Source organism: Ceratotherium simum, chromosome 12 (assembly GCF_057802395.1).
Source record: "Ceratotherium simum simum isolate JZ-2026a chromosome 12, ASM5780239v1, whole genome shotgun sequence".
NCBI lineage: Eukaryota > Metazoa > Chordata > Mammalia > Perissodactyla > Rhinocerotidae > Ceratotherium > Ceratotherium simum.
In genome coordinates, this window is record NC_141911.1 from 45431347 (window position 1) to 45457279 (window position 25933).

Below are 25933 nucleotides of genomic sequence, written 5' to 3' on the forward strand. Positions count from 1 at the left end.
AAGAAAGCTTCTCTTTTTGACCAGCTTTATTTATTATTGAGCACCTCCTTGATTTATGAAATTGCATTTCTCTCAATATGAGGAAAGTTGAGCATCTTTTCGTATGCATGGAAGCCATTTGTAGTTCCTTTTCTGTGAAGAATTTATTGGTATCCTTTTCTCATTTTCTGTTGGGTTTTTCGTCTTTTTTTATTGATTTGTATCAAATTGTTAAACTTAAAGAGAGTAGATCTTTGGCTGTGATATTAAATATATCATTCCCATTTTATTTTTTGACTTTATGAATTTTTTTGTCACATGGATTTTAAAATGTGTATCCTCTTGATATTTTCTTTTTTTTCCCATGGTTTCTGAAGTTTGTGTCGGTTAGATAAACCCTCTGCACTCTGAGATTCTAAAGGAATTCTACCATGTTTCATTATAGGACTTTTATGATTTCATTTTTACATTTATACCTTTGATTTATTAGGATTTTATTCCTATTGTGTGGTGTGTAGAATTGATTCAACTTTATGTTTTTCTAAATGATTATCCAGCTTTCCTCACATCATTACTGAGTAGTCCATATTTTCCTCTCTAGTTTGACATGACACTTTTATCACTTGATAAAATCCTGAATGTATCTGGGTCAATTTCTAGGCTTTGTATTCTGTTCTATTACTCTGTTTTTAATGTACTGATGCCACAAAATTTTAACTACTGAAGAAATGTAGTATATTTTGATAACCTAATAGTCCCTAGATGCTGTTATTTTTCAGAAATAAGAAAACAATATTCTCATACAACTTCAGAATTACTTAAAAAAATTAAAACAAACTCTTGGCATTTTCATCTGAATCATCTTCTATTTATTAATCAATTTAAGAAATTAACAGCTTTATGATATTAGTCTTCCTATCCAAGAACATGACATACCTTTCCATTTGGTCAAGCTGATTTCTAATATATAAGTTTCACAAATTTCCTGTGAATTTTATTCCTTGGTTTTAAATTTATTTTTGTTATTATAAATGGCATAACTGCTTTCATTATTTCACTTAACTTGTTGATATAAAATCTACAGATTTTCTGTATTTATTTCTTTTTATTCATTACCTTACAAATACTTTGATTGTAGTAGGGATTTTTTACTGTTGTTGTTGTTGTTTTTCCCAGATAATTAATCATAAAATAGTGAGAATTTTTATCTCCTCTTTTGCATTTTTTTAAATGCTTAAGTTCTTTTTGTTGTCTAATTGCAGTGGCTTGTATCTCACAGATAATGTTAAATGATAATAGTGAGAATAGATTTCTTTGTCTTATTCTTGACATTAAGAAGAATGCTTCTAGTGTTCCCAAATACCAAAGAGCTTGCTCAAGGCAGTGCATCCCTTTCCAACTGTGTTTTATTCCAGTTCACCTCAGGTTAAAGTCTTAGTAATTGCAATACAACAGACTGACAGGGGCTATTGACACTCTATTGGGTTCCTTACTGCCGTTTGACAGAGTAGACTGCAGATCCCTTTCTTAGAGTTTGCATTCTAGACTACTTTTATATTAACTATAGTAGTTAAGATTCTCCAGAAAAAGACTGTGAGATGAGGAATCATATGTAAGTGATTTGCTAAAGAAATACTTTCATGAATACTGGAAAGGGAATGCAGAAAGCAGGGCAGGGAGAGGAAAGAAGACAACCAAAGATACGATTTCAGGTAAAGTCTCAGCCTGACGCCGCAGGGAGAACCCTTGAGGGTAAATTATACCTTAGAGTTTCTCTCAACTCAAGGCAGGGATGTTGGACTTTCATATTATCAGATTAGTGGGTCATTGGCTAACATCCCTTAAATATTGCAAAGTCCCAGGCACTTCTCATTCTATGAACCCATGGTTAATGTGGCTCCAGTAGTCCAAGGGTAGTCCTCTGAGGAGAGTCACAGGTATGTCTTTATAAAGCCAAATCACAAGCCAAGAAATGGGTGCACAGAAACAAGAAAAGTGATATGAGGAAATATGGATAGAACATCAATAATTGGCTACAATTGATAATACTTTTTCTTATTGATTCAACAAATAGTGAAATGAGAATGTTGATATCCCCAACAACAATTGTGTATCAAATTTTCCTTGTAATTGCATTATATTTGCTTCACCTATTTTGTGGCTATACTTTTAGGTGCATAAAGATGTTTTATCTGTGCAATGATTCTCTTCATCCATAATAATTTTTTGTCTTACAGTTATTTTAACTTCATGTGCTCTTTGTAAATAGAACCTAACTGAATGGTGATTTTTTTATAATCCAATCTAAATCTTTGTCTTTTAATGGGTGCTTTTAATATGTTTAAACTTATTTATATCATTGATATATTTGGATATGTTTTTATAACCTAATTTTATGCATTTTTGCTTAGCTTGCCCTTACTTGCTCTTTTTTTTTTTCTCTTTCTTGATTACAATTTGGAATGAATGAGGTGTCTCTATTTTCTTTTTCCTTTCTTCTGGTTTGAGAGTCATACATTATTTCTTTTTCTTTTCTCTTTCTTTTCCTTCCTTCCCTCCTTCTTTCCTTCCTTTTTATGATTATGCTTAAATTATTCACATGAATACATGACTTTACATAATCCAAATTGTTAATGTCTCTACACTCCTATCCCCAAATAAAATGACCTTAGAAATCTCACTTTAATCACTTCCTATTTTTTGTGTTATTTTATCTAAATTTAGCTATACTTTGTTTAATTTTAATTTTTTGTTTTATTTTTATCAAAGAACAAGAACATAGTTTGAAAATTCAAGTAATTTCACAAGACTAATAACATAAACAATGTCCTAGTTTTTTAATATCTCTTTCCATTCTTCCCCTACACCATTTTCTTACTCCCCAGAAGCAACACATTTCCCCTAAATCTGATTTTTCTCCTATTCTTTGCCTCTATCTCTCCAAATAATATGCCTACCCTGTCATTTTATAGTTATAGTTTTGTATGTTACATATCAACTTTCTACTATGAAAGATGACGATTGGCTCTTTTGCTATCTCTCTCTCCCCCTAATCCACCCCTTTCACTATCCCAATAGAGCTATATAATAATATTGTTTATGTTTCTAGGAGTTAATTATTATCAAATATATATCCAGTATTTACTACTCTGTAATAGATAATGGGCTAGGCATTTTGATATGTAGAAATAAAAATTCAGTCCAAAATCAGGGAGCTCACAATCTAATGGGGGACAGAGAAAAGTAATACAAACTAACTCTGCAATATAATGATTATTGTAATAGAAGTTAGTACAGGAGGCGAGAGAATGAAACATGTAGATATTAAGGGAATAGAATTTCAGGCAGAGGGAATAGCAATTTCAAATGTCCTAAGGCTGGAGCATGTCCATCTTGTAGGAATAGCAAGCTCTGAATGTGCAAGAAGAGTTACCAGTAAGAGAGAAAATCAAAGAAATGGGTTGTCAGTTCCCGCACATTCTCTTAAGCCAGGGTCAGTAAACTTTTTCTGAAAAAAGCCAGATGGTAAACATTTTCCACTTTGTGGGTCATTCAGTCTCTGTTGCAACTACTTACCTCTGCTCTTGTAGTGTGAAAGCAGCCAAAGACAATATAAATGAGTGGGCATGGCTGTCTTTTAATAAAACTTTATTTACCAAGACCCTGTCATAAGCCATTGCAATGACTTTGTATTACCTTATTCTATTTTCAATCAAGATATTACTAGATCAAGAGTTGGCAAACTATACAGGAGCTAAGAATAATTTTTACATTTTTAAAGAGTTGTAAAACACACACACACACACACACACACACACATGAAGAACATTGGCCAGACACCACGTGTGGCCATAATGCCTAAAATATTTACTACCTGACATTTGCCAGCTCCTGCACTGGACTCACAAAATGAGTTGGATGGTTTTTCTTCTTTTTTCATTCTCTTAAATAACTTCTTTAAGAAAGAGATTATTCGTTTTATGAAAATTTGGTAGGCCTTACCTGTAAAACAAGTGAGGCCTAGTTCTATTTTGTTTTTCTGAGTTAAGGATATCCTTGACTACTACCTTAAATGGTTATTCAATTTTTCAGTTTGTTCAATTTTTCTATTTATTCTAATGCCATTTCAGAATCTATTTGTTTTTTAGAAATACATTCATTTACTCTAGGTTTTCAGGTTATTGGCACAAAGTTGTTCATTGTATTCCTTTATTATTTAAAAACTCTCTCTAGCTCTCTAAAATATTTTCTCCTTTTAATTTTACATTTAATTTCCTAATTTTTTCTTGTTAACTTTTGTCAGACTTTTGTCTATATTATTAGTCTTTACAAATAATTAGAATTTGCTGTTGGGTAATTTTCTATGGTCTTTTTGTTCTTACTTTCCTCACTCTTGGAATTATCTTTTTTTCTTCTTTGAATACAGTCTTTTTCTCCCAAATTTTGTGTTGAATATTTAGAATATTTGCTCTGGATCTTTCTAATTTTCTGGTTAATGTAACTGATAGCTTAAAATTTTCCTTTCATTAATTTTTTACTGAGTCTCACAAACTTGAACATAGAATTTTCATTATTATTCAATTTTAATTCTCACAATTCTTCTTTAATCTAACGATAAGTTGATAGTATGTTTTTTAATTTCCAAACATACAAGATTAATTTTTTAATTTTTTAATCATATTAATTTCTAATTTTATTGCATCATGGTAAGACTGTATAGTTTGCACGTTAATTCTTTGGAACTTATTGGGGTTTCCCTGGTGTCTTAGACATGGCATGTTTGTTAATGCTTTATAATAACATGTATTTTCTATTTGGTGGATAGGAAGTTCTCTATAGAACTCCTTTTCTGAGTTTATTCATCATACTCTTCAAAATTTCTATAGTTTTCATATTTGTCTGCTTAATCTATCTGTTTTTGAGAAGATAGCATAAATTTTCAACTAAAATGCTAATTTTTAAAGAATTGAATTTTAACACAAATACAGTAAAGTACAAAAATATAAGTGTACAGCCCAGTGAACTATCACAAAGTTAAAATACGCAGGGAATGACTACCCAGGTTATAAAATAGTACATTACCAGGACCCTAGAACTGCCTTCGTGCCCACCTCAATCACTAGAATCTACTTATCCCCAAAGATAACTATCAGAGTTTTCATACCATGGAGTTGTTTTGCTGGTTTTTTAAACTTTACATAAGTCAGATCATATAGTATGTATTTTTTTGCATCTGTCTTCTAACATTATGTGAGAGTCATTTATTGTTGCACATAGCTATTGTTTAGTGTCTTGTAGTATTTCACTGAATAAATAAAATGACACATCTATCTAGTCTACTGTTTCTGGACATTTGCATTATTTTCAGTATTGGCTATTGTAAATAAAGCTACTATGAATATTCTCATCCATGTCTTTTGGTACGTGGAAGCCCTGCATTTCTATTGGGCATATTCCTAGAAGTGGGATTTATTGGTGAAAGTGCATGTCTATGTTTAACTTTGCTAGATGCCACCAAACAACTTGGCATAATGGATGCAGCAATTTATACTCCTAGCAGCGGAATATAAGAGTTGTAGTTGCTGCACATTCTTACCACTCTTGATATTGTCAGTCTTTCTCAAGTGAGCCACTATGATGGTGGGAATTAATATACTGTTGTGGTTTTAGTTTTAATTGCCTTAATGGCTAATACTATTGAGTAGTATTGGCCATTTTATCAAGTGTCTGTTCAAATTTCTTGGCCATTTTCTATCGAGTTGTCTGCCTTTTTCCTATTGATTTTTAGAAATTTATTATTTATTCTGGATATAGATCTTTGGCAGTTGCAAATACCTTCTCCTATTTTAAGGTTCACTTTTGCAATCTCTTGATCATGTCTTTTGATTAACTGCAATTCTTAATTTTAATATTTTCCAATGTATTTTTCCTTTATGGTTAGTACTTTGTGTGTTCCTCTTAAGAAATCCCTGCTTACATCAAGCTGAGGAATATATTCTATGTTTTCTTCTAGATCAGCACTATCCATTAGAAATGTAATGTGAGCCACAATCTTGAACTACAAATATAATTTTAATTTTAATTTTTAAGTAGCACCATTAAAAATTAGAATGAAATTAAAATGAATAATAAAATTGTTCAGAAGATTTTATTTTCAAATAAGCTTTCTAATTCCGGTGGATATTTTATATTTACAGCACATCCCAATTTGGACTAGCCACATTTCATGCGCTGATAACCACATGTGTCTAATGGCTATCAAATACCACATCAACGCAGTTTAGAAGCTTTAATGACATGCCATTTACATTGAACTCTATCATCCATATGCAATTGTTTTTTTAATTTTGTTTTTTTTTGCTGAGGAAGATTCGCCATGAGCTACATCTGTGGCCAATCTTCCTCTTTTTTTTTTGCCTGAGGAAGATTAGCCCTGAGCTAACATCTGTGCCAATCTTCCTCTATTTTGTATGTGGGTCACTGCCACAGCATGGGTGATGAGTGATGTAGGTCTATGCCTAGGATCTGAACCCACGAACCCGGGACACTGAAGCAGAGCATGACAAACTTAACCACTAGGCCACGGTGCTAGCCCCCCACATGCAATTGTTTTTTGCGTGTGGCATGAGGTAGCACACCTAGCAAGGAAACTAGTAGCTTATAGAATTAAAGGAAGATCTTCAGGATCCAGGGCCAATTTGGGTCGCCTAGGAACTAAAACAGAGCTTGATGATGCTGGAACTTTCTAAGTATCTCTCATCTCCGCATATTCTCTTTTATTTCATGAAAATTTTCTCAAAATTGCAGGGGACATGGGCATTAATTGTTCTGGGGTCACGTCTTTACAACTTCCAACAGATGAGAAAAGATAAATCTAATTCTGTTTAGAAATATCCCAGCTCAGGTCAAATTCCTATACCCTGCAGCCAGGGAAATGATCATTTTTGGTCAGGTCATTATATGCCCATATATATAATCATGGAACAGAAATTATTACCAGAAAAGGGAAGGTACTATGGTGTGTGTATCTTGTCTATCTCTTCCATAAGATGCTTTTACGGACCTGGGGCTATTTCTTGTGCATAGTAAGCACTAAATAAATATTTATAAATAGCATTAGCATAGTCTTCTAATTTGACAGGAATACTTAAAATAAGGCCTAAAGCAGGAGGAAGAATATAAATTCATTTGCTTGGAACTCATTTTTATGATACACACATATCTGAAGACCATCCAAATGCTTAGCTTAGAAGTTTAGGACTATTGATTATAAGCGTTTATTAACGTAGAAAGTAACTCAACATTTTCTTTGTAATCTGCATTTTTTGCAAATTTCTGGGTGATCAGAAGAGGTATGCTGGTGTCTTTGGTAACTACGTGCAGCTTTGCAGAAGTTTTCATTGTAACTCTCTTTTAGATGATGGTATAATCCTTTCAGCCATTAGTGTAACTTCATAAATATTTTTTTTAAATATTGCAAAGGAGGAGAATGTTATTTGATATTTAAAGAACATTTTTTCCTTCTTTAGAATTTATCTAACTTTCTTTTTAAGTGCAGTCTATTTCCTGTCTGAGCACAGTCTTAGTCTCAGTTTATGAGTTCAGTCATTTAGCACAAAATTTGAAATTGAAGTGAGCTCTGAGTTAGTTAGAGGTGGGAAATTGTGCCCTGAGATTTCTAGTGTTCTCCTTTTAACTCATATTTCTTCAGAGCTAATCAGTTCCCCTTTTGGGGAAACAAAGTCCTTTCCTCTCTCCATTATGTGTATTAATCAGGAGAATTGTGTGAGCAGAAGGACACACAGATGGAGGAGGAGAAATAGGAGAAGAATCTTCCTTTTGCTTCCTCTTTTGGAATTTCAACAAGATTGAATGAGGAAAACTACCCATTTTTATTTTTTGAAAGCATACAGCTGGGATGAAGTGTTCATTTTGGCTTTACGAAAACCCTGAGCTGGTATACCCAAAGCACATTATGTAGGGATAGGGTAGATAATATAAAAAGGAAATGACGTAGCCTCAATTATTTGGATAATAGAGCATTGATGTGGTATAATTTTCTCAGGTGCCAACATAACAGAAAATGGCTCTGACTTTCTTCAGGCTACTTTCCTTGTGGCTATTTCTTTCTTGTATCATCCTGACTGCCACTCCATTCCCACCTCTCACACACAAGCATTTTGTCTGTTGTTTTTGCTCAGACATTCAGAAACACATTTAATGATGTTTGTAAATGTAGCTTCAGGGTAATGATAACATTCAGTTCTTCTCACTGAATCCAAAACCACCTATAACCACAGCCAAAAGTGATATACAGGCTTTCTTTTCTTTTGGTATTTGTTTTATGGACACTTGATTAAGAAAGGTAGTACGATTTAAAAATGCTTTGCTCTTTTTTTTTTTTTTTTTGGTGAGGAAGATTAGCTCTGAGCTAACATCTGTTGCCAATCCTCCTCTTTTTGCTGAGGAAGATCGGCCCTGGGCTAACATCCGTGCCCATCTTCCTCTACTTTATATATAGGACGCCTGCCACAGCATGGCTTAATAAGTGGTATGTAGGTCTGCGCCCAGGATCTGAACCTGCGAACCCCTGGCTGCCGAAGTGGAGCACGCAAACTTAACCACTATGCCACCAGCCTGGCCCTTGCTTTGCCATTTTTACTGTTTCAAAGTAAACATTTTAATTTTAGCTTATAATTCTCATTCATTTTAAATTTATAATCATAATATAACAATAGTTCTTACACTTTAGAAAAAAATCATATGTAATAGCATCACCTTCCACAATTATTATTCTATTCATTTTCAAGCTTTTGCTATATGCATGTTTTTATGTCATTGTAATTATTGCTTAATTTTTAAATTAGATTTTTTTTTGAAATTCAAAGGAACAATATGCTGATGAAGACTATGTACTTTTTACTTAGTTTAGGAGATCAGCTACTGCTAATGAGAAAATCACTATTTTCTAGAGTCACTGTGACTTTTAAATTTGTCACAGTCAGATGGTGATTTTAAAGACTGATTTATTATAATTATCATATTATTATTATAATTTTTATCTGTTAAAGTTGAGTGAGGCTCACAATTGTTATGTGCATGACAGCAGCTATACAGAATCATTCTAGCTTTGTAAATATTAGATTTGACTGTGTCGCTAGGAAACCCAAAATAAAAAAAAAATTAAATTAAGCAGCAAACATATTATGAAATCTAAATTGTGTTGTAAAAAACAATGCAGCTCTGGGTTACGTTCTATTATCAAAACTGTTGTGTAAGATGTTTTACACGGAAGTTAAAGAAAAAAGACACTCTTTACAATGCAGTGATCATTTCCTGCTTCATTTTTCATTTTCTTTTCATGTGAAGAGCTTTTGCCCCTCACTAGGAGTTGCTTTAAATCTCTGGGAAGTTCTGTTCCAAATTTACTACTTCTGGTGGGTTAAGATCCCTTTTAAGTCTGTGCTTTGTTCTCTGAAAAGCTTGGGTCAGTTGAGCAACACGCTGCTAATGTGAAAAAAAAAAAAAAAAGAGCTGAGTAATGCTGGCGCCTTCTCATGTGGCTGATGCAAACCTGGAGAATTTGCATCATCATTTAGCCGGAGTAAGTTGGTGTGACAGGCAGGAGCTTAAATACCAGCCCACGAGGAAGCTCGGCTGGTCCGTAATGATAGGGAGGCAGCAGCCGCCGCAGCAGAGGTAGTCCGAGGAGGTGAAGGAGCCGAGAGCACCATGAGCACACACGTGTTTCTGAAGAGTTATTAGACAGCTGTGAAGGAGAAAATACACCTTTAAGTTTTTACCTGTGAACACAATAAGCCTGAGAGAGACAGTCTGAAAGCAAAGAGGAAGAGATTGGTCAGTCACACCAAGAGACACCAAAGTTGAAAGTTTCGGGGGTTTTTTTCCTCTGTTTCATTTTTCCCCCGTGTGTCACTACAATGGTCAGAAAGCCTGTTGTGTCCACCATCTCCAATGGAGGTTACCTGCAGGGGAACGTTAACGGGAGGCTGCCTTCCCTGGGCAGCAAGGAGCCACCTGGGCGGGAGAAAGTGATGCTGAAGAAGAAAATCACTTTGCTGAGGGGCATCTCCATCATCATTGGCACCATCATTGGAGCAGGAATCTTCATCTCTCCTAAGGGCGTGCTCCAGAACACGGGCAGCGTGGGCATGTCTCTGATTATCTGGACAGCCTGTGGGGTCCTGTCACTGTTTGGTGAGTGCGGCTTCTTCTCTGGGGGTGTGTCTGTGGAGCTGGGCAGTTTGCTTTCTGGGAAAGCAAAGGGTAATTTTTAAGGAGTGAATGAATGGCAAAGGCTACACCAAATTTTCCAATTTCTGTTTAGGTATGTGAACTACCCAAACACAGTGTCCACTGTTGGCAGGGTCCTGAATTCCCTCAAATTGCTTTCTGCAGGCTCTACTCTCTTTTCCTGTAAGACATACTATTTTCTGACTTTCCCCTGTGGTGATGAGAGCAAAAGCTAACTTTGATGACCCAGTAAAATACATTCAAGCTTTCTGTGTGGGGCAGTTGTGCTTAGTAGCATACATTTGGCATACTGGCATACTGGCAGTATACATACTGGCAGCTGACACGCTGAATGAAACACCTGTGAAGTGAAACCCAGTGTGACCTATTTAGACACAGAACTGAGTGTTTACAGAAGTTTTACTGACTTTTTATTGGCAAAACAAACGGGTGGCAGTCTTTTCCTTTTAATTTTTTTTTAACTTCATGTGCTTGCCAGTTCCTAATATTCTTTCCAAGGTCCTTGACATGGAAAGACGTGTGACGGCACATAACTGAATCCCGTTGTAAGTGGGAATATTGCTAGGGTCTGAGCATATTTCAAATTGTTTCACCCTTTCATCTCTCCCCAATACCTATAAATTTTTGCAATATAAATTGTAAAACTGGAATTGGGTATTATTTTGCTGTCCTTGCCCAGATCTGTTTTCTTCATTTATAGTTCACTTGGTCTCCAGGGGCACAGATAATTTGTCCACCTGTTCACTGAGTTAATCTGAACAGAACTGGTAGAAGATGTGTGATTATTAATTTTTCTTCAAAATCTAGATCTCTTTCATTGATTTGATAATTAATAGTAAAACAGTAATAAATGCCCTCTCATGAGGTGGGCAAATTGCTAGAAAGCTACCAGAGTTAGTTGTAAAGGTAACAAAAACTGGTGAATGGTTAAAAAAATTATATTTTATTTATACTATGGGGTAAACGTCTAAGATATACTTGCTTCTCTCTGGCAAATAGTGTGTTTTGATTCCAAAAGACACTACTCTTTAAAAGTACTAACTCTTTGTCCTAACTCTAGGACCAAGTCCTCGCTCTTGGTCCTACACCTACCAATACATTCATTCTTAAGGCCTCGTGATGTTTTAATGCATTGGTTTGGTCATTCAGCTAGAGAACTCAAATTTCCATGATTAGAAAGAACGTTTTTTAAATGGAACTTGTTAAAACAAAGCCTTAGTAGAGAAATATCTATAGAGGGAATATTTTTAGGTTTTTAATGAGAGCTGGTGGTATTCTATATGGTTCTGGCATGTACATTTATAAACAAAGAGGAACCTAATTGTTGCTCTTCTTAAATAACTTTGTGCACCCTCAGTCTTTAATCTTCTATAACACTTGGTATATTCAGAATAAATCAAAGTCTAATAGGATAAACCATAACCAGTTTCCTGGACTCTGCATACCTGTGTGCATGCAGCTTCCACTATGTGATTTGATTTTTGTACACAATAAAAAGTTATTCAGATATAACAAAATGATCGCTCTGAGCATTGAACTAGCTAAAGTGATGTGACTTGACTATGAAAACACACTTCTGCATAAGTATATCATCACAAGCAGAAGCTCAGGAAAAATAAGTTAAAGGGACTAGCTAAGGCTACACTTGAGCTGGTACTCTTTGATTACTAATTGCAATGAGGGTGCTCCTGTATTAATCTACTTATCTACAGTTATATTGCGTTTGTCACTTAAGTTACTAGGAGCTTTTTGAGTGCCTCCCTAACAGGAAGAAAAGCATCATAAGGAAAAACAATCCTTTCTCTTAAAATTCTAGAACTCTGGGACTGAGAAGAAAGGATCTATATATGTGGTTTACAATTTTTTAAAGCCAGGGTTAATGCATGGATTTTTACATCCTGTTTTGAACTTTTTTCGTCTGGGTAAAATGATTATGGAGCTTGAGACCTTTCAATGAGAATCTCATTCCTCCAGAAGTCAATTTAAACCTAGGGCAACCATCCTGGAGTTTCAGCAAAGCATCACAAGTTCAGGTATTGATTCCCTGGCAATAAATTCTGAAGTACTTAAAACTCTTTCTAGTAACATTTTATATTGGATGCTTTTCTGTACAGCCCACCAACATGGCGACGGGTTTCCAACAAAGAGTGAATTGCAACTTCGATTAGTTATAAATAGGCAAACTCTCAGTGATCCCCCAATATCAATCTGCAGACTAGTTACTTTAGAATCATGTGTGCGAATTTGAAAATAATCAATTTTCTTGGGTCCCTCTATTGGAGAGTCTGGACTCTCTTGGTTAGAGAGTAGTTCTAGGATATGGCCTTAGAGTCTGTTTTCTGTTTGTTTTTAAATAAAAAATTCTTCCCAGTGACTCTGATACAGTTCTAGGTTCAAGAATACATTAAGTGATACTAAGATTTCACTGAATATCCAGATTATATTCATGTTGGACAGTCTACCTGAAGCTTTACTGTTTAGTAATAATTTCCCACACTTAGTCTCTGAAGTAGCTCAGGCAAAAATTGTGTGTTACATTTGAGTACTTAGCATTATGGATAGAACTTTTCATATAATATCAAGATTATATTTTTCATTTTCTTGATAATCAATTGCTCAAATTAATAGGTATAACTATATTTCATGAAGTGCTTTCCATGTGTCAGGTGCAATTCTGTCCTTGGCATTCATTATCGCATTTACATGCACAATCCCCTTATTGGGTGAGACTTGAGATCTCCATTTTACAGAGGATGAGACTGAGGTTTTGAGAGGTTACAAACTTGCTCAAGTCCATGTGAATTGTATTGCTAGATATTAAAATTTGGTTTATAATTAATTTTACCTAATGTATTTAGATATAAATTATAGCAGCTCTTTTTTAAAAGTATGCTTACGTCAACCACCCAGAAGTATACAGTTCAACAACATCCAAGAAAATCTTTTCTAGAAATAGAATATCTGAGTGGAAATTCATTTTGTTGACAAACAAAACGTACCTTACAAATTAAATGAAATCTTGCAAGGCTTAGAGTCCATAGTTTTTGAAGTACAGCTAAATCTTGTTTATTTTGATGTACCACAGAAGTAAATTTATTAAAAGGATTCTTGTTATAATGAGGTCAATTTGGATTAATTCCTTGTCTTGGTGTGAAGTCTTCTAAAAATAGGTTAATTATTGACATCTATCTTCTCTTTTTGTCTTGTTCTCAGGTTTGAGATTCAAAATTCTTAACAGTATGATATTGTGTTAGAAGTTTGTCTTTACCATTTCAAGTAAAATTACATTGTTTGAATAGAATGAACTAGATCTCAAGTATGAGAAAGTTACAAGAGGAATTTGTGCTCTTATCAGATGACCGTTATCTGTCTTGAAATAAGGATGTTATTCAGACCAAATAGTGTAGTAACATCTCACGCAACATAAACATTGTTATACACATTCTACTGCAGGATGACTTGGTAATATTTTAATTTTGTGGCTTTTTATTATAAATATTTCATAGGAGCCTTGTCCTATGCTGAACTGGGAACAACTATCAAGAAATCTGGTGGTCATTATACATATATTCTGGAAGTCTTTGGCCCTTTACCAGCTTTTGTACGAGTCTGGGTGGAACTGCTTATAATACGGTAAGAGCATAGATAGAAAAATTAAGGAAAAATAAACCTATTCATTATGCCCTTCTTTGAATCACTTTGATTATTTTTAACTAATTAGAAATATGCATGTCATGTGACTATGTTGTAAATATGTCTACATAAAATCTGTGATGAAATACCTCAATTAATGTTTTTAATGTAGTTTTGCCTCTGGCTGTAGTTCGCCAACCATGCCAAACTTGTAAAGTATTTGCCTTTCTTTAATATTCGGTTATTCTCTATGACTTTATAGGAAAGATATTGACCTAAAAGGATATGAAGCATCAAAATCCACCTTGATAAATCATAACTTTTGACTGGCCAGACAAAATTAAATATTATGCTAGGAACTGGAGTTTTCCTTTCTGTAGATTACACCATTAAGTCATTTAACCTCACTTAATTTTCATGATTAGGAAACGTCTGTGGCTAACAACTTAGTGTGTCACCAAGTCTTATGCTTTACAACAAATAAAACTTTGACATGAATGACTCACATCCTCACGTTAAACAAATCAATGAACTACAGTTGCAAAGATCCTTTTTGATTTTATTGTTGTGAGAATATCTTCCTCTTCCTGATTATCTTGGTATAAAATCAAACCAAATAGTGCTAAGTCATTCTGAATAGCAAATTTCCTTCAACTTTGAGGGAAACTTGTGATGTCATATGAGAAGCTTCGAGTATCAGAGTTCCATAAGGCTAAATGCTTTCATAAAACATGACTTGCACATTCTGATTAGAGTTTAACATACGTAACTAGGGAAACTTGCTCTTGCTGTAAACTGGTCAGACATACATAGCTGAAAACTCACGTGAACTTTTATCCTTTCATTTGTGGTTAAGTGGCAAATGCAGAGCTAATAAGTATTGACTTAACACTAATCATGATTTTTATAGTCCTAGGAGTCTCTTTCTTAAAAAGCTTCAGAGTAGTGTTTATGACTTTGTTAAGTCTGTTCTCATTTTAAACAATTCTGCATTATTTAAAACTTGTTATAATGAAATAATGATAAAGAAGTATTTTGTTCCTTTTCTAAAATCTCAGATTTGCCTGGGATGTGCCTTCCACTCTTTTCTGATGATCTGAATCTTACTCTTCAAAAGTCAGCTTAAATCTTATCTTTTCCACAGTTAATTTCCTGTTCATCCTGGGTTATAGTATTTCTTTCCTCTCTTAATTCTTCTGAAAAATGCAGTCTCCACTTCTCATTTGACATTGAACATGATAACTTATATTCCTGCTCAACATTTTAGGTGTCTGTGTTCTGTTTCCCTGTTAGAACTGCAAGCATTTCCAGCACTTACGACCAGGTCTCACACTTTTTGTAACCCTGATACTACTTACTTCAGTGCCCTGAGTGTCACAGATATTAAGTTCTTTTTGAATAAGTGACTGAAAGTTTAAGGTTATAATATTTTGAATACAACATACTCAGTATTCAAATGAGTACACTACTGATTTAGAGTGCTGACCTAGGATTTAGGATGGTGGGCTTTGGAGCCTGATCTAGCTGGACTTGAATCCCTCTTTAGCCATGTATTGGTTGTATGGCTTTGGCTAATTGCTTGGCATTATGATGAGCATGATCATTCCATTTGCAGTAGCATGGATACAGTGCTCATTCATTCATTTATTCATTCCATGAACTGCTACTGAATGGCGAATGGCAAGTTAAAGCAATCTAAAGTGGATTGAACCCCAATTCCTGCTCCCAAGTAGCCCTTAATCAAATGTTACCTTAATTGCAAGAAAGCTGCTTCATGGTATGTGTGTGTGTGTTTTGACAGAGGAAATTACCTAGATGTATTCTAAAAGCTTTTTTAATAGGCTCTTACATTTCTTTGTAATAATGGACTCACATTGCTTGGTTGGTCTTTCAAACAGGCAGAGTAATGAATGACTTGAGGGGTGACAAGTACCTAGGTACTATAACATTTCTCTTCTGTTGATAACACTCATGGTACCTAAACGCTTACTATTAAAACTATACTTCAGATTAAGTCACTCTTGAAAGAAATAATCTGTAAAACAGATTTCAAGGAAAGAAATATCACACATCAGTATATAGCAGGGGTCATTAGATTGAATCACACATTCACCATATATTCAATATTTATTGGGTTTCTTCTATATGATAGACACCATACTGAACATGGGGATAAAATGGTGATTAAGATGGACACAGTCTTGTACTCATGGAGCTCAGGGTCAAATGAGGGAAATAGTTATCAATCAAGAAATCACATGAGTGAATATAAAGTTGCTACTGTGATAACGACTGGGGAAAGGAAGCCATGAGGTTCAGTAAGAGAGTATTCTCTGGAGATCTAACCCACGCAGAGTGTTGGAGAAGCTTCCTTGGGCAAAGGAAGATTGAGCTAAGATCTGAGGTATAAAAAACTGTCAGTGAGTTGCAGGGCCTCCAGGTAAAGGCTATTCAGATCCTTTTAGTGAGAAGAAGCAAAGTGAAGAGGACGGGAAGGCTTAGACCAGATGGAACCTTAACTGAAGGATTTTTGCATATCCTGAACATGTTTTGAAAGCACTAACATGACATGATCCGATTTCAATTTATACATCAAAAGTTTACAAATGATGGAGAACAGGAAAAATAGTCTTATTTGGGGAGAGGAGGAAAGGGTCTCTAGGAAAAGAAGAAAATCAAGAAATTTATGGTGCTGTCTAATATAAGCAGGCCAAGGTTGGAACATAATGGTGGTTGGTTTTCTGACGGTCTAGGGATCCAGCATGGGTGTTGGGTAACTAAGAGAAGGAAGAGAAGCTAAAAGGGAAGACTGGCATGAGAAATTAGGTAATTCCATGGACTTGTCCATGTATCTAAAGAATATGCATTCATATGTACATATATAAACTGAAAAGGCGTATGTAATTTTTTTATAGAACTATGTGAATAATAAAAGTAGAATAGTTTGTTACCTATCTTGCTATAAACCTGAACTTATTTCATTTTCTTGTCTCCTGCCTGTTTTCTCAATTGTGTAAAATTACAAGAGTACTGTTATTTTTCAGCTTACACTTTGCATCTAAATATTTCTATGGAATTGAGAATGATCACTTGGCTCTTCAAGTTTTTGTCTGTACTGGAAAAATAAGAATAATACACATTCCTGACCATACCCTGACCCGTGAGATCTGCACTGTTAACATATTCATGCTGTGGCAAGAGTTTAATTATTGATTTATTGAGAAGAAGACTGCCTCTTGTGAGGCCCAGCTCTGTCAGGATCTCAAGTAATAAACTAGATTTTTAAGGAAAAAAAGAGTCATATATGGGAGAGAAAAATTGATAGCACCCAGTCGTGCTCCCAGGGATATGTGAAGTTTAAAAACTAGCCACCAAAGTTATGGGGAATATTTCATTTGGAATGTCTAAGACAACCTAATAAAATATGGAGTCCTGAAAATTACAGACTTGCATATTTAACATGTTCCATATGCTGAATAACAATACTTCATGGTAGAAAAGTTTAGTGAAGATGCTTTTTTTTTTTCCTGTAGTGAACCTAAATATTTTCTTTCTAGCCCTGCAGCCACTGCTGTGATATCTCTGGCATTTGGACGCTACATTCTGGAACCATTTTTTATTCACTGTGAAATTCCTGATCTTGCAATAAAGCTCATTACAGCTGTGGGCATAAGTGAGTATCATGGGTATAAATATGAAAGAAAAAAACCCCACAAAAGTGATTGGCTGTAAAGTTTCTTCAGACTTTTTGTATGGTGGGACTGCTCCCCACATCATGTTTTTTTGCTTACAGTTCCTTGGCAGATTTGTGTTGGAATATAAAAAAAAGGAGGAGGATTTGGAGTGATCCCTGATATTATTCTACATGCTAGTTTTGCATTGGGTCAATAGGTATGATGGTTAACCTTTTAAAATAGGCAAACAAAAACCACCTTGTTAGTAAAACTGTAACTGAATTGTACATAAAGATAGAATTCTACAGATGAAAATTCAATTATTTTATGGATTTTTTGAATGAGAAATTATCCTTCCTCAGCGATAACATGTTGAATTATAATTCATCCTCATGGAGTGATGTTTGTGTGTTGGGCGTGTCTGTAGTGTTCACACATTTTATAGTGTTAGCAGCTGTTACTTGCAGTGTTATAGTTCTAGCTGTCCTTTGATGATCATGATAAGAGTCTTCCTTCAATATTTTGATCATTAGTAACATTTCTCAAATTAGGAAGTTTTTCATTTTTTATCAATGGGCACAGATATTAGGAATTTTTTTAAAAAAGGAAATAAAAAAGAGGAACATGAACAACATTGCATAAGTGATATGAAGCCAAAACATGACTCTAACTTCCTATAGGAGTCAAGATTCCAAACTCTTGAATATTATGGGAAACAACTTATAAATAACAAATAACTATTTGTTGACTGACTGATTTTTATGAGAAGGGGTCTAAGAATTTTTCTCCAGCAAAGAAGTCTAGGGAATGTCTACTTGTTAAACTTGGAGGTTTATACGTCTTCAGTTTTCTCAGGCAGCAGGAAAATAGTGGTAAATGAAATACAGTTTGCTCAATATGATGTTCAGATCTAATACCATGAGCTTTTGTGGGATGAACCATCTTAGCTTAGTGGTTATAGTTTAGGCTCTGGAGACAGACAACCTAGAATTGAAACTTAGTGTCACAATTTCTTCGTTATGTGATTTAAAGTTAAATATTAAAGCTTTTTAAGTGTCAGTTTTATTTATGGGTAAAATACCTGTGAAAAGATAATCTGTCGTGAATGGCTGCAGAAAGATGAAATTATGTCAGATTTTTAAGGCCTTTAGCAGAATGCCTTGCCCATAGGAAGTTCTTGATAAATCTGGTGTCCCGCTAAGAGATTGGCCATTGTTGTACCCATTACATTCCTATCCCTCAAATGGCTAAGGTAGAATTATATCACAATTATTATATTCAAAAAGACAAGGATAGGGTAGCATTTTTGAGAGCTCTATAAATTGACAATTGTAGTTACTAATTAAAATCTATTACCAACAAACTTTCAGTAGATTTTTTGTAAACATTTACAAATCTACAAATATTGCCTGCTTGGACTTGAAATGAGATGGGTAATGATAACATATTACTCTTTTGATAAGTCTAGGTGACCCTCTTCTTATTTGTCCCAATTCTACTAAACTTTTTAAAGGGAAAATTTGTATTTTAGAGGAGTAAGTGGAAACCGTTCAACCTAAAATTTTAAAGCAATTATAGGTAAGGATAACAAGGTATGGGCCGTTTATAAAACTCCTGTAGTAGAGATTGGTGATAGAATAGTTAACAAAGAGCCTGAGTATCTCTTGGATTAACCTGGACACTTCCTTCTATTTTTTCCATTAGTTATAACATTAGTTTACAAATTTTGATGTTCCTTTTGCAAGCTTGAGATTCTGAGGAAATGTGTTCCTATAATCAGAAGCACTGAAAGAGAAAACTGGATATTCTTATGACTCAGCGTTTGGTAATGGGTAATGTCAATCAGTGGCCTAATTGGGAAAGTCAAACTGTCTTTGAGAAAACTTTAGCTTTAATGGAGCAACGGTGGGGGGCGGAGATGGAGACAGAGAGGGAGAAATGTACCTGGGGGCAAATCTCTCGCATTCTGCATTGTTCAAAGTGAGTGTAGGTGATTTTCTGCCTGCTACAGGTGGAAGGTTAGTGAGATGTAGAAAGCAGAGTCTAATTGCATGAGTTGCTTCTCTGTATTCCCTGGGGAAGGAAACAGTTTGTGGGAGTTTGAAATCTCTAGTTCAAGTGTAGAAGAAGGGCAAATCTGAAGGATCTTGTTATAATCAAATCACAGAAAAAAAGATTTTCAAGTTTTGTGAAACATTAACCAACCATTTGAGAAATGATAGTGCGGTGGGGGTGGGGGGGTGGGAAGTTACTAAATGCTAATCCCCCTCCCACGTTTTTTTAAAGTACTCTACTTCATTTCTATCAAATTAACAAAGATGAAAAGCTTTTGCTTTTCCAAAATCCTGTCCATTCTGGTAAACATGTCAGGCACATGGAAGTTTAACTGGGAAATCATATATATTCACATCTGGCGCTCTCTCTAGCCCAATACTGATGTTACTCCCTTTACCTTCTACAGAACTCCATGAATCTTCACTATCCCTGTAGCCTCAATAAGCACTGACCTACATTCAACTTGAAAATGATATTTGGTCTTTTGTTCTGGTCTGCTGAAACCAGACCTTTTATAAGCATACACTTGAATGGCAGAATATTATAATAAAAATACTTTCCTCAAAATGTGAGATCTAGTCCTAGATCCATCCCTGAAAACCTCTCTGAGTCTCAATGTCCTCACTAGTTTAGTTTATATAGGTGAGTAAGGAGCCTGCCATGCTTCTCATACTCTGTGGAAATAATTAAGGGAAGCAGACAAAATAACACGTGCTATTGCATTGTGAAAAAAATTAGCCAGTTTTACAAATGCATTACTGTATTTTCTTTTTCAAAACTATGTTTTCCTGGCGTCATTAAATTACACGAAAGAAAATCTAGGACCAGTTCTGTGCTAGCATTTCAAGTATAGCATCTGGAGTGGTTCTGTTTAAATCTTCTGAAGTCTGGCTATACCTCCTCCTTTCCTACCGTAACTAAGGTACCAAGACAACCAATTCTTAGGTAGATACACATAGTATCGACATAAAGAAGTACTGTGGAACAACAACCAAATACAAGAGGATGACAAATAAAATGTGGAATCAAAGTGTCCAGAAATTCCAGCCAAGATAAACATGAACCTTAGCAGAGAGGAAGAGCCCTCAGGTGTTTGAAAGAATGAGGTAGGCTGGTGAGATCATCTATGTCTTTGGTGCTACTTCCTCATTGTTACCTGTGAACTAGCAGTAAAAGTGCAGACTCTGGGCTCAGCTTACCTAGGCTCCACTCCTATCTTCACACTTACCTATGTGAACAGAGCCAAGTTAAATAATATGCTGAGTCTCAGCTGTTCATCTGAAAAATAAGGCAAATGATGAACCATGTCATAGAGATATGAGGATTAAATAACATGATCCATGTAAAGTCTTCGTACAATGTCTGCCATATAACAGTTTGCATTTATTTAATGCTTACCATTTTTATAACCACTTGTGAGATCCTAGATACAGACTGTCCTCTGCTTTGTAAAGGTTTTTATTTGCTATACATCCTCTCTGAAATTAATGCATCCAGGAAATAAATGCTAACAAAGAGATAAAGGCAACCCAGCAGCTGTTACAAAAAACAGTGGAAGGATCCACTTTAACTCACCATGTAGTGTCCATACAGCATCCATATATTTTATCAGTTTAGCATGAAGCAATCAGAAGTCAGAAGCCAGGAAGAACCTGAACCTGGGAGAAAATCCAATATATACAGGCTCAGTGATCTCACTCCACAAAACCAAAGACAGACTTGAATTACAGAAGTGCGGGAAGAAATACTTGCCAGTCATTAAATCACAGTGTTAGTCCTTAACGTGCCCCTAAACATTCTCTTCAAATACTGCTCCCTTCAAATATGTATTTCTCATCTCTGGGATTTATACATATAGCTTTCATGGCTGCGTTTCAGTTCTTAGGAAACTGCAAAAACTGTAAGTCCTTGTATTTTCATTTTGGCAACATTTAAGGTAAGCAAAAAAAAAATGAAGCTCAGATTGATATGGGTATTTCCTAATGTGTGAAATTAGCAATTATTATTCAATGGAAGTAAAACTAGGACCAGAGAGCTTGCTCAGACTTTTTTTGATTATTACAACGTGGGTAGATAGTGTATACAAAAACGTAGATACTATTTGTTTCAGAAACTCAGAAAGCTCTTGCATTTAGTGAATCCCAAATCCCTTTTCAATATTGTTGGATAAGCAACATAACGTAGACTTCAATTTCTCTGTAAAGACACATGATGAAACAGCAGTTCTGGCCACTTGAGGACCTTCCCAGTGCCTCTGTACTGTTACCGTGTTACTTGTTAAGCTGTATCCTTCCAGTCATAGAGGTACCTCTCAGCTGGAATTTGGTGTACCAAATAATGAATACGATGTCTGGATGCTCAGATAAAGCAGGGTTTTGCAAACTTTTGAGAGAAGTCAATCTTAACCAGAATTTTTATTTCAGTTGACTGAGAGGAAAGCAAGGTGAAATTATCGGTTCATAGTATTTGATTTTGTCTTCCATTTTTTCTGAGAAAACTTTACAAAATATAAAAGAAAATCTCAAATACTCACTTTTGTCTATTTCAGTAGGTATTAAGTACTTATGTTCTTTGTGAAAGTAACAAACCCTCTCTTCTCTTTTCAAATATATAGATAGAGGTTCCAAAAATAAGAATGTTTCTTTCTCTTTTCCCTCTCGTTTCCTCACTCCTGCCCTTCCTTCCCTCCCTCCTCCTTCCGTCCATCCACCCTTCCTTCCTCCCTTCGTTCCCACTTTCCTGTCCTTCCCTCCCTCTCGCTCTCTTTTCATCTATCCTTCTTTCCCTCCCTTCTTCCTTCTCTGCCTCCCTCCTTCCTTCTTTTCTTTTTTCTCTTTCTCTTTCGCCTTTTTCTCCCTTCCTTTCTGTATACAATAGCTCTTTTCTTTTGTGGAGTACTTTCAGAAATAGAGATTGTTTTGCATTTTAGGAGCTCTGTTTAAAAGAAAACAGTGCTCTTTTGTTGTTGGTGGGAACATGAGTCCAATTTTTTTCAGGCCAATGCTGAATCCCCTTAACTAAAAAAATAATCCTTTTCATATGATGACTCATTTATTACAGAGTCATTTGCATACAAAAAGGAAAAGAATCGCTGGATGATGAAGAGGAGGGCAGGGTTGCATTGAATTATTTTCAATATATAAGTGCTTTATACAGGGGAGAAAAATTATTTTTACTTTTTATCCTTCCTCTGATAAAATAATGCACTTTGCCATTAATGATGGATCTGTTTATTTCTTCATATTTTCAGTTTCAAACATAGATGAAATATTTCCCTTAGCCTCCTCTGTAGTTTATTCACGGCTCCAGCCTTTCTGATCATTCTCATCATTACTCCTTTGAAACATTTCTTCATTAGTAACCCTTTGATCAGTACTCCTTTGACACATTTCTGCATTAGTAACTATTCAGCTTTGTATGGGATCTACTGGTCCCTTATTTTTCCCAACTTCAAATTGTTTTCAAAAATAAAAATTGCTTTATTGATTTTTTTACTTAAAAATGCTGTATGTTCATTATAAAAATTATTAAAATAATGCAGAAAAATAAATTTAAAAATTGAAAATTTTTCAGTATTCTATCATTTATAGATCCTTTCTGTTGAAGTTTGGTAAACACTCAGATTTTTTCCTTCCCTTTCTCTCTTTGTGTTTTTATCTATCTATCTATCTACCTACCTACCTATCTACCTACCTACCTACCTACCTATCGTCTTTCTATCCATCTGTCATCTATCCATCTCTCTGTAACTTGCTGTATTGGTCAGTAATATATCATGAACATCCTTTCATGTAATAAATATTTAACTGCATCATGATTTTAAATGGCTGCATAGTAAACCATTAAAAAATATGTACCGGGCCGGCCCCGTGGCTTAGCGGTTAAGTGCGTGCGCTCCGCTGCCGGCGGCCCGGGTTCGGATCCCGGGTGCGCACCGAGGCACCACTCCTCCAGCCATGCTGAGGCCGCGTCCCACATACAGCAACTAGAAGGATGTGCAGCTATGACAGACAACTATGTACTGGGGCTTGGGGGAAAAATAAATAAATATAAAAAATATGTACCTTAATTAGCCTTCCTTTAGGAGTCTAGGTTATTTTAAAATTTTTGCCATTATGTGTTCTGTTTTGATAACATTTGCAATGATTCTTAAATTCTGAAATGAGCTAGTGATTATAGCAGGCATTGGAAACTCTGAAGATAACTCATTACTGAACATATGGAAAACTTCCCATTGTAACTTGAATTATAAAAATTCTGTGTTTTATTTTATACTTGAGAAGTACCTTCATACAGTTTTGTTATTTGTTAAGGGGGAATACACCTTTTAAAAAATAAAGCTTATAGATAATAATTGCAGATGCCAGGTAGAAGTAGCTTTTTTGAGGGGGGGGTAACTAAGCATAAGGTTTTGGAAAGAGCATAAAGTTGAATTCCACAGTCTAGTATAACCTCAGTCTTTCCAACAGAGTGTGGGAGGGAGGGTCTTAGAGTATCACCATTCATTTCATGCCTCCTTGGCTGAAAGTAGTTTTTTTAAATTGAGGATCCAGCTCATTTATTTATTCAACAAAACTGGGCCAGATATGGAGCTGGATACTAGCAATACAGAAATGAATAATGCTTGTTCTGTTCTCAAGGTTCTCATGGTCCACAAGGTGGGGAGAGTGGATAGTTGAATGCTACTCAGGAAAGTGTAGACAGCATCATTAAGAAAGGGAAATTCTGCTGGCTTCAGACCCAATATGTCTTCTAGTCTGGGAACTCTTTGGATTCATCATTATAACATTTTATCAAGTGCCCAAAACATATCTTGGACGCCTTGACTTTTAGGGTAGGTTGAAAGTCTCTCCTTTGTGTGCTAATTGGAAAGAGGAGAGGGAATCTAAAAATTGCTGGCTAAGGCTAGTCCTGAGGGTGAAGAATGAGGTCCCAGCCAACTTCTCACCGTATTATCCCTTCTTGAGTATGTTTCCACTCTGGCAGGTGAAATGTGCATGCAATCATTGAGGGAGAAAATAGTTGCCTGCCGCATCAAGCTGAAGAGTCACATTTAGCAATCTGATTGCAAGCTGTGATGACCAAGATTTCCTTAGAAGATATTTTTGTATGATTGTCAGGGCACCACAGTATTTGTCCACTCTTATTGACGTGTACAAATAACAAGAGATGACTTCTTACTCTCTGGAGATTTTATCAAAGCTTCTCAAACATTAATGTGCATAAAAGTCACCTAGAGATCTTTTTGAAATGCAGATTTGTATTCATTAGGTCTGGGACTGTGCCTGAGATTCTGCATTTCTAAAATGCTTCCAGGTAATGCCAACACTGCTGGCTCATGGATGGCGCTTTTAGTAGCCACAATCTAAGACATCTTCATGCCAATTAGGATTCATCTTTTGTAACTTCGTCTGTTTGTTTGCAGCTGTAGTGATGGTCCTCAACAGCATGAGTGTCAGCTGGAGCGCCCGGATCCAGATTTTCCTAACCTTTTGCAAGCTCACAGCAATTGTGATAATTATAGTCCCTGGAGTTATGCAGCTAATTAAAGGTATGAACTGAAAAGTAAATGCTTTTTAAAATGCGAATCTGCTTTTGGTCTGTTCTAACACTAACTTTTGCTTATACTAGCAGAATCCCTTAATTAGTCTCTGCTTGTGGAACTTAGTCTCTATACTGTCATCTAATTGATTTGAAAGGCTGCTACATTGGGGATGAGTTGGTATTTACAGCTGAATGGCAACAAGAGGATTAAGACTGCGCCGAGCAACAAAATAAGGCATCGGTGAATTCTCTCCATATAAACTGCTGGGAGTGAAAACTCCAAGTGGAAAAAAAAAATCTGCCTTTAGTTTTAACTACAAAAAAATAAGTCCTCTTATTTTTACTTTAAAGTAGTTCAATGGTAGTAATAAAGATTAAAGAGAAAAAGTTATCCGGAAAATAATGAAAGATGATTAGTAATTCTTTTCCTCTATGGTGATTATTCTTTTTACCTTGAGAATGGAATCTTGACCGAAGGGGAGTGAGACATGGGAATAGCAGTCCTAAAAACCAAATATTATCTGACAATAAAAATAGTTGTAGAAACTTAATTTTTATTGTTACATTATTTTTAATGTAAAATCTGCATTTCTGTAGAAATGTAACACCATTTTCTGGGGGTGTTTGCCTTATAGAGTTGACTATTTAATAAGAAAAGATGAGATGGTTGAGGTGGTGATGTCATTTAGAGTTTCAGTTGTTTTAGGGAGGAAGGCACATACAATTGCTTGGCTTTAGTGGAAATTGTTGGAAGAGAAGGTGGTTGAGGTGAA

General features: G+C 35.3%; 1 protein-coding gene across 1 annotated transcript in view; it reads left to right on the top strand.

Annotated features, from left to right (window-relative positions):
• Positions 1-9571: 9571 nt before the first annotated feature.
• The window catches only part of SLC7A11 (solute carrier family 7 member 11), a 79968-nt gene continuing 63606 nt past the window's right edge, over positions 9572-25933 (top strand). Inside the window, exons 1-4 of the mRNA XM_004426495.3 lie at positions 9572-10197; positions 13761-13887; positions 17445-17560; positions 25042-25167. Of these exons, the coding sequence (XP_004426552.1) occupies positions 9921-10197; positions 13761-13887; positions 17445-17560; positions 25042-25167 (646 nt within the window). The 5' untranslated portion in view covers positions 9572-9920. The remainder of the gene's footprint in view (positions 10198-13760; positions 13888-17444; positions 17561-25041; positions 25168-25933) is intronic.